At 45.6% G+C, this 9329-nt stretch overlaps 2 protein-coding genes across 2 annotated transcripts; one reads left to right on the top strand and one right to left on the bottom strand.

Annotated features, from left to right (window-relative positions):
* Positions 1-2091: 2091 nt before the first annotated feature.
* On the top strand, positions 2092-2775 carry gjz1 (gap junction protein zeta 1; the record flags this gene model as incomplete). Its single annotated transcript, XM_084456545.1, has 1 exon — positions 2092-2775. The coding sequence occupies one exon, from the start codon at positions 2092-2094 to the stop codon at positions 2773-2775; it is 684 nt and encodes a 227-aa protein (XP_084312671.1).
* A 624-nt stretch (positions 2776-3399) lies between these two features.
* On the bottom strand, positions 3400-9286 carry LOC311323848 (circularly permutated Ras protein 1; the record flags this gene model as incomplete). Its single annotated transcript, XM_084456148.1, has 14 exons — positions 3400-3489; positions 3743-3769; positions 3858-3951; positions 4339-4479; positions 4742-4853; positions 5080-5192; positions 5472-5578; positions 5683-5767; positions 5916-6046; positions 6137-6218; positions 6422-6573; positions 7214-7408; positions 8957-9030; positions 9184-9286. The coding sequence occupies 14 exons, from the start codon at positions 9284-9286 to the stop codon at positions 3400-3402; spliced, it is 1506 nt and encodes a 501-aa protein (XP_084312274.1).
* Between the last annotated feature and the right edge of the window lie 43 nt (positions 9287-9329).

Below are 9329 nucleotides of genomic sequence, written 5' to 3' on the forward strand. Positions count from 1 at the left end.
GGCCGTACAAGTGCCAGAGCTGCGACAAGGCGTTCGTGGCGTCCTGGGACCTGCGGCGCCACATGCTTGTCCACACCGGGCTGCGGCCGTTCGCCTGCGTCGAGTGCGGCAAGTCGTTCGCCGAGCGCTCCAGCCTCAACAAGCACCGGCGGGTGCACTCCGGGGAGCGGCCGTTCAAGTGCCAGCTGTGCGTCAAGTCGTTCGTGGTCTCGTCCAGCCTGCGCAAGCACGAGAGGACGCACCTGTCAGAGAGGCCGGAGCAGCAGCAGCAACACGCGTCGGCGCCCGGCTCGGCTCCGCTCTTCCCCTCGCACGCCACCCTCCCCCAGTTCTCCTGCTCCAACTGCGGCATCACGTTTGGGACGTGGGAGGAAGTGCAGGCCCATGAGAGCCTCCATACAATCTCGCCCCCGGCCTCCGCCATGGCGGCGCCGCCCCGGGGCCCGCACCAGTGCGCGACCTGCCAGGCGGAGTTCGGACAGCTGGCCAGCCTGCAGGAGCACGAGAAGCTGCACCCCAAGCCCCGGCCGCACGTCTGCCACAGCTGCGGCAAAGGCTTCCTCAACAAAGCCGGGCTGCGCAAACACCAGCGCATCCACTCCGCCAACAAGCCCCACAGCTGCCCCCAGTGTGGGAAGGCCTTCCTGTTCGCCGCCTATCTCCGCAAGCACGTACGCACGCACCGCGACCAGGCTCCCAATCCCTCCCTGTCGGAGGAACACATTGCGCACACAGAACCGCTCCCCTCTCCACCGCCCCCCATTGAGGTCTCGCCAACCTCTGCTGAACCCAGCGCCATTACCCTGGCTGTTCCCGTGACTGTTCCCGTGTCCGCCTTTCAGACCATCCCTGTGTATATTGACAAAGAGGAGGAACTGTGAAAAATAATGGTTTGTTTGTGACTTTACAAAACCTTAGAGCCAAAGGCTTGACTATTTATACACGTTTGGTCAGTGTTACAAGAAAGAAAGAGCTTCTTAATTGCCCATAGCCATTGTTTAGGCTTTGTTTTGATGAGGTGATATGATGTGATTTAAACTGTATTATTTATTGTTTATGATATTGTTTATCATGTTTTATACTACAGGAAATCGGGCATCTGTCATTTTATGACACTCCAGAAACTTTTTTGATGCCAAGTAGGCGCAACTTCATAGCATTTTCACTGTTTTGATCTGTCATTTTATAAAATGGTTTCAAACTCATGTTATTATTTCTTCATACTAATGTATTGATGTCATACTGTACATGTTGATCAACATGTAAACTAATCATTCATGCTTTGATGACATGTCATTTTAGTCTAAAAACATATTACACTCTTTGAATTGAAAAACATTTGCACATGAGTTTTTTTCTTTTCTGTGGACTATTCTGGTCACTTCTGGTATGTATGCTTACATCTTATTGGTATTTGAGTAAATTGTTTACCTAAAGACACTGGAGTGCCCTTTTGTGTGATGTGTCCTGAAGAAAGACACTCGTGTACAGTATATAACTGCAATCGTGATGTCATCATGTATGTCATGTCGCCATAGCATGTCGTTATGGAAACCGTACAAGCACCACAATCTCCTCCTGAAAGTATATTGTTTTAGTCTCAGATATTAGATATTTGAAAATGTACGGCTTTAGTCTTTTATATGTGCTGTGTACAATGTGAGAATTTGACAGTTGAGCGGGTGCTAAGGCTACTGGGGAAATGAGAAGTACTTAAGTTGAGTCAACAGTTTGAAAAGTGAGAAATGGTTAAAGCTGACATTGATGACCAAGTCATTTTACACGACCAAGACCGCTTTCAAAGAGAAGTCAGAGAACCAAGGCTGTGGACACGGTATTAACGGTAAGCTTTGTCATGTTCAGAACCCTCACCTGACAGAAACTATAGTACAGCCATCAGCACATTTGGAATATTTTGTCTATGCTGAATGAATGTTACTTATTGTTTCAATATTAGAAATTCAACTTAATTCTGCTTTCTAAGTCTTGAATGTCATGAACGATATATTTGTGGTGTTTTGCATGCTCCTGTCCTGTACCAACTCCCCTCTCCTCTATTACTAACCGACCAGTGAGAAAGCTGTGCTAACAATGGCTGCCATAGTGACGGGCCTCATCCCTATCCTCCGCACTGCAGCGGACAGTACCGCCTCCTACAAGTGTCGCTCTCTGTGGTTCGGTTTCTTGTGCGTGCGTCTGGTGGTTCTTTTCATGGCCCAGTTGCCCTGGACCAAGCTGGACTCAGACTTCAGCTGCAACTCTACCAGGGACATTTGCGTCCGGGCCTGCTACAACAAACACTTTGACAAGCCTGCGGTGGTGGCCTGGAACTTCTTGTTCGTCCTCCTCCTCCTGTCAGTGCTCCTCATGGAGCTGTTCACCTCCCACCTCCACTCGCTGGCCCTGAAGAGAAGGTCCAGCCGGGCCAAGACCAGAGAGGAGCCGGAAGCTGCGGCTGACCCTGAGACAGTGATGATAATTGACTTCCACAAAGACACTAACACTTTGGGGTTCTACCTGCTCAGCGTAGGCATGCGTATCGTGGTGGAGATGTGCTTTGTCTATGTGCTTCTCTACTGGAACCTTCCTAAACTAGACAAGGGGCCGTTCAGGTGTCAGACTGAAATGTGCCCGGAGCTGCACCTCTGCTTGGTGAGGGCGGCCCCAGAGAAGAGCATGTCTATCTACGCGCTAGCCTCCATCTCCAGCCTGGTCATCGTTGCCTCCATTCTGTTCTGCTTGTACTCCATTGTACATTATCTTTGCAAATTCTGAATGCAATAGTGGACCCTACACTCTTTCATTTATATCCAGTTATATACAGTATGTTGTCTTGAGGACAGTTAGTACAGTTTTGTGTAGACTAATGGGTCAAAGGCAAATTATAGTATAAATTACAGTAAAAGCAAATTCCTTGTATGTTGTAAACTACCTGGCAATAAACAGATTCATATTTTGATGCTAGATTTTATAAAATAGAGCTGCACTGTCTGTATCAATACATTATAAATACAAATAACTTTATTACAAAATGTACTGTACATCAATTCTTTGAATACCCATGACAACTCAAACTTAGTGAGTATAAAAATGTGAATGTTTACAGACCCCTTCCATATATAGGTGTTTCTGAGTCATGTATTTCTTGTGTGCTGTGGTCAGGGTGAAAAAGCATGCTCAGCTAGAAGGATGGTGTCAGATACACACGCCTTTCCAATGTGCCAACTGAGAAATGGAAAATTCACAGTTGTTTTCCTAAGAGCTACAGTTTATATTTTCATTAGTCAGTCATTTAGACTAATCAACAACTCAATTGTGTGTAGACCCCCCCCCCCCAACACACACACACAATTCAGTGCATCTTGACTAGTGTCCAAAGATATCAGGTATGGCCCGCAATCAGGGTTTGTACTTTTCCTTCAGTGACTTTGACATCCTGTTGCTATTCTTCATGCTGTAAAGCAGCGCTGCACCCGTGTCTGTTAAAGACTGATGGAGGGAACATATGGACAAACTTTTAGAAGGACAGACTGATAAGAGTAGAAGAAGAAAGGGGGCTTAGTTGGATAAGTTTCAATTTAAGAAAATGGACAGTAGACCTACACATGAATAACATTTTTCTAATTAAGTCTTGAAAGTAAAGAAATTCTGTACATTTCTCCAATGATCAGTTCATTAAATATAAATATAACATGTACAAATACATTTTGTATTAAATACATGTGGGAATGATTACGTTTACCTGGGAGTCAGAAAGTACTGATTGTCTCTGAAAGGAAAAACAATTAGTAAAATTAGTGCACTACATATTTATTTATGTGTAATATCAATTTTAATCTACTATAACATTCACCTACCCTTGTGTAGTTGTGTATGCTGTTGTGTATTGGGTCCATGGTTTTCATCCATTCATTGTAAATATGCTTGTCCTCCGTGCTGTGATTATGTTCACTGCAAAGACAACCGTAGTAATGCATACTGTACACATTTTAACTACAGTCTAAGTCTATAAGACTAATGTTCCCCCCCCCCCTAACCCTTACCATTTTATTCTCTTAGAACTACAGCATTTACTAATTGGCACTCTAGAGCAGCACACAGACACACACACCCTTGAGCTCACTGATCCGGCCCTTGCTGTCGATCTTGCTTACTCGTTAGTGTACATCTCACACACACTCTGGCCGTGCTGTCTGTCAGCATTCTCACCCAACCACTCACTCAGTCACTCACTCACAGGGCTCTCTCTATCACTCACTCACTCACTCACTCACTCACTCACTCACTCACTCACTCACTCACTCACTCACTCACTCACTCACTCACTCACTCACTCACAGGGCTCTCTCTATCAGTTCCCTCTGCGTCTCTCCCTCTCTCTGGGCGTCCAGGAAGCGGCCTCTGACAGCCAGGGCGGCGCTGGCCTGGGAGGAGTTGAGCTGAATGATGGCCAGGGATAGGGAGGAGAGGACCGCCACACTGACAGGAGCGAGGAGAGGAGAAGAGGATTGTTTTGTAGGTTAAGACATGCAGATACTCGGCAAGGACCAACTACTGAAACCAAAGCAATATTTTATTCACTTAAACCAAGGCTAGTGGTCTGATCTGTCTTGTAGATGAACTGTAACCATACCAGCTCCCAGATTGTACACAGTTCACATACAGGTATCTGTGTGTGTGTGTGTGTGTGTGTGTGTGTGTGTGTGTGTTTGTGTGTTCTGGCCGTGTCCTGTTGTACCACCTGTCATCGGTCACATCTCTGTCAGCGGTCAGAACCCTCAGCACACGTCCCCCGTCCCTCCGTCTGTATCTGAGCTGCAGCTGGATGGACACACGGACGCCTGAGGTCAGGACTATCGAGGCCGAGGGGGGGGGGGGGGGGGTAGTTGAGACCGAGAGAGGGAAGGGGGGAGAGAAAAAAAAACATTGAAATTGAATTGAATTGAAAGAGTGATACAGAGAGAGAGAGAGAGAGAGAGAGAGAGGGAAAGAGAGAGATAGTTATAGCCTAGTTCATAATCTGTTTATCTGGTCCCGCATTCTCTAATTACATTGAATGGTGTGTTATTGTTTGCTCACTATCTGGCTCGTGTTCCTTGACTCCAAACTGGAAAGTGATTTCTGTGTCGGAGGCCACGTTCCCTACTTCTCTCGTCCCACGGTGCCCTGCTTGTCTCTCGCCTCTCACACACCTGACAGAGAATCACAATTACATCTGGGAGACTGGGCTGGATCCGCAAATAACAGCACTGCAGAAATAAAGGCATTCTTGCAGGGCAGCAAAACCCCGCACAGCACTCATTTCCCAGAGCTGCTGCTGTGATATACTGCTCCAGCATAGCCTGTTCCTCATCAACTCCACACACTAGGATACATTCTTTTTTTCCGATGTAACAAACACCCATATACAGTATGTTCGAATACACTTGAATATCCAACAGAGCATATGGTATCCGTTATACGGTTCTTACAGTGCCTTGGGCAGCAGCAGAGTGACGCTACAGTGCGTAGCTATGGTCCTGTTCTCAATTATCTCCTCAAATTCAGAGTGCAATTTATGAGGGCTTGCTATCACCACCTCAGGGAAAACAGAAACAAACAGCACATGAAATGACAACAGTTACTATGTCAACACAACATTCTGCAATAATACAGTTTAAATCGAGATCAGGTCCCACGCACTTTGCCTCCAGTGCGATCTGCTAGTCTGCCCAGCTCATCAAGCCGGCAGTCTGTCCCCTCGATGGACAACACTGACATGGTCACCCTAAGAAAGAAAAAAGACCTCATGACTATTCATGAGTTATTCACTCCACTGACTATTCATGAGTTATTCACTCCACTGACTATTATCACTTTTCTATGACTGACAGTGAAATAAAGTTGCTGAAGCCTATAGATGGAGCTTTACAGACCCCTGGCTGGCAGCGTACTCCCCCAGGTCTTGGTAGAAGATGGTGGATGAGAGCAGAGTACGAGCATTAATGTCCTCCACCTCCAGATTCCCCAGCTCTGTATTGGCTTTCCCGTCGGTGCACATTATCACCTGGGAGACGCACACAAAGACTGTTCCATGGCAATAATCAGAATCAGATACGTTTTCAGGCTGTCTGAGGGTTTAGGGTTGTAGACTTACCTTTGACCCCGGTTGTCGGGAAGCCATCATGATGGCTAGAAGAGAAGCCGGACCCAGAGCTGTGGCGCCACTCTCTTCTAGTCTGCCAAAAGAAACCAGGCCAACGGTCGGGGTGTTATGGGATATTTACAGTACAAACAGCATATCAGCCTCAGGACACATCGTGTGAAACAAAAACAAAATCCTAATAGTCAGCCGTGCTTTTGTGTGGCCTTTTGTGCTCTAGGATACCGATACAAAATCTCTGAGACAATTGTCCCTGCTCCGTTCTTTGACCGTCCTCACCCCAGAAGCTCTCTCTGCAGGCAGGCCCTGGTCCTGGAGAGAGGGGGCGGGCTAGGGAAGCCGAACGCCACCTCCCTCAGGTACTCACTGTCCACCAACTCTGCGCCCATAAGGAAACGTGAGGTGAACTCTTCATATCCATGCAGAGTCACCTGGCAATCCAAAGAACACCATGATCTTCTCTAATCATCTAACCACCTGTTGTATGTATACCGTATGTCTCTCAACATCAGTAAATGGTCTGCTCTACCATCCATCTTCGCTATCACCCAATTTATCTATACAGTAAGTCTGGGAACATTTTGATCAGATATGAAATTAATTAAATCTGAGAAAAACATGGACAGAAGAGGACACAAAAGAGTGAAAATACTAGGTGATACCTGATTGTTGAATGTGATGAGACCCACTCGTGTGCTTGGTTGGCTCTTACTCAGCTTCTCAACACACTGAAGCACTGCCTCCTTAACAAACTGGTTCAAGAGAGATCATTTTCAGTTGTAGCAAAGGACAATATTTTGAATCTGCACCAAGTGGGCTCTTTAAGTCAAAATGCTAATGTCACTTAAGCCCCTTCTCAAAGCACATCAAAGACAACTCACCTGAAGACGTGATTTGTAGATTGTCTGCTGTCCATCAAACACCTTAGAAGTCAAAAGGAGAGTTTACTCAAAAACCTCGAATGATAATTGCAAGAATGTGAAAAAAAGAAAATGGACAAAACATATTTTTATATTGTCATGAAAACTCCACATACAGAAGGAAAAAAGGAGTATGATAACGAGCATGTACCTGGGAGGTTATACTCATGGACCCGGAGATGTCGACACAGAAGAGGAGCAGCACGTCGGCAGGTGGACTGGCGGGGTCGTCAGGGGACAGGAGGAACAGGCTGTCCTGACAGCCCATCTGAGGACAGCGTGGTTGAGGGGACGCGGAGCCGGAGGTCGTGGGCTCCCATGACTGACAGAAGTAACACAAGTTCACCTGTAGAAACAAAGAAGACGGATGAGGTCCTTACCAAGGTACTATAATGGCATAGATTATTTATTATTCATGGCATCGTTACCGTATTTACAGCAAAAGGCAGTGTTACGTACATGCCATTTCTCTAGGTGCAATAGTCTCTAGGTGCAAGATTTCGATGTAGACTAATCATGAAAAAAACAAAAAAACATCCACATAGTTTTGAGAAATGTGTGGAATAAAAGTATGACTTCCCCCCCAAAATGTATTGATTATGAATTCATCTTCAGGACCTTTTGTTTATTTCTGTCTGAGATGTCTGATGTCTGAGGTTTGAGCCAATAGTATTACTACGGTGATACCACACGGTAAGCGATCAGGGGTCCTAATACTATTAGCTCACAAGCCTTGTTAGAGTTGTTATAAAAAAAAAAAATATATATAATATATTTGTCAACTTTTAAATCTTGACTACTACACCTTTAAAAGATTGCGACGTTGTTGAGAGGAGTGATATGAGATCTCGGAGAGAAACAGAGATAAGCCTATAGATTTACTTCATTTTGCTGAGTTGTTGAGTAAAACATTTACCATATATTTAGTAATAGAAGGTTCATGGAGTGTCTCCGGGTTGCTGATTGTACAAGAATGTGGTAATTGACAATAGTGATGATGACAATGGAGGGTGGCTTTGCCCCGTAGAGAGAATAAGGAGGAAGCATGTGAGAGTAGAGAGGATAAGGAGGAAGCATGTGAGAGTAGAGAGGATAAGGAGGAAGCATGTGAGAGTAGAGAGGATAAGGAGGAAGCATGTGAGAGTAGAGAGGATCAGGAGGAAGCATGTGAGAGTAGAGAGGATAAGGAGGAAGCATGTGAGAGTAGAGAGGATAAGGAGGAAGCATGTGAGAGTAGAGAGGATAAGGAGGAAGCATGTGAGAGTAGAGAGGATAAGGAGGAAGCATGTGAGAGTAGAGAGGATAAGGAGGAAGCATGTGAGAGTAGAGAGGATAAGGAGGAAGCATGTGAGAGTAGAGAGGATAAGGAGGAAGCATGTGAGAGTAGAGAGGATAAGGAGGAAGCATGTGAGAGTAGAGAGGATAAGGAGGAAGCATGTGAGAGTAGAGAGGATAAGGAGGAAGCATGTGAGACTAGAGAGGATAAGGAGGAAGCATGTGAGAGTAGAGAGGATAGGGAGGAAGCATGTGAGAGTAGAGAGGATAAGGAGGAAGCATGTGAGAGTAGAGAGGATAAGGAGGAAGCATGTGAGAGTAGAGAGGATAAGGAGGAAGCATGTGAGAGTCGACTCTTTCCTTGTGAAATCATTGGAAGAACAGCAAACAGATAATTGCCAGACAGCACTAATGGACCTTTTATAATAATATAAAGTGAATGAAACGTAGCTGAACAGAGCGACGGAACGGAGAAGGCCGGCAGACAATGGCACCCGGACTCTGAGGTGGTGATAGGAGAGAGGTACATATCCTAGACAGCAACACATATGGATAATAAGTAGCATGCAACTCTCTTGAGCCCAGTGAACCATAACAGTAGTGTGAGATGTCAAATTACCACATTGTCATAACAGGAGTCCAGGACAGAACCACATTGGGAACAGGAGGTGGGTTCTCCCTGGATAGTGAGCACTGTCATTGGACACATACAACACAGAAAGACAAATCAAGTCAAACATATATACTGTATATATAATACACATACATAATGCATTTACATAGCACCATAGCACAAGATTCAACTGCTTCCTACACATCAAACTAAATCAAGATTTGTCCACCAACCTTTTTCCTCTGAAAGCAATCTCTCCAAACTGACAAGGATCACATTTGGGTTCCCTGGCAATGGCTGTTTATCTGCAGATCCAGGTGTCAATAAAAACACCATCGTCCCATGTTAGTTGACCAACAGCAGCATTTGACAACAGCAG

Source organism: Borostomias antarcticus (genome assembly GCF_949987555.1).
Source record: "Borostomias antarcticus genome assembly, chromosome: 22".
NCBI lineage: Eukaryota > Metazoa > Chordata > Actinopteri > Stomiiformes > Stomiidae > Borostomias > Borostomias antarcticus.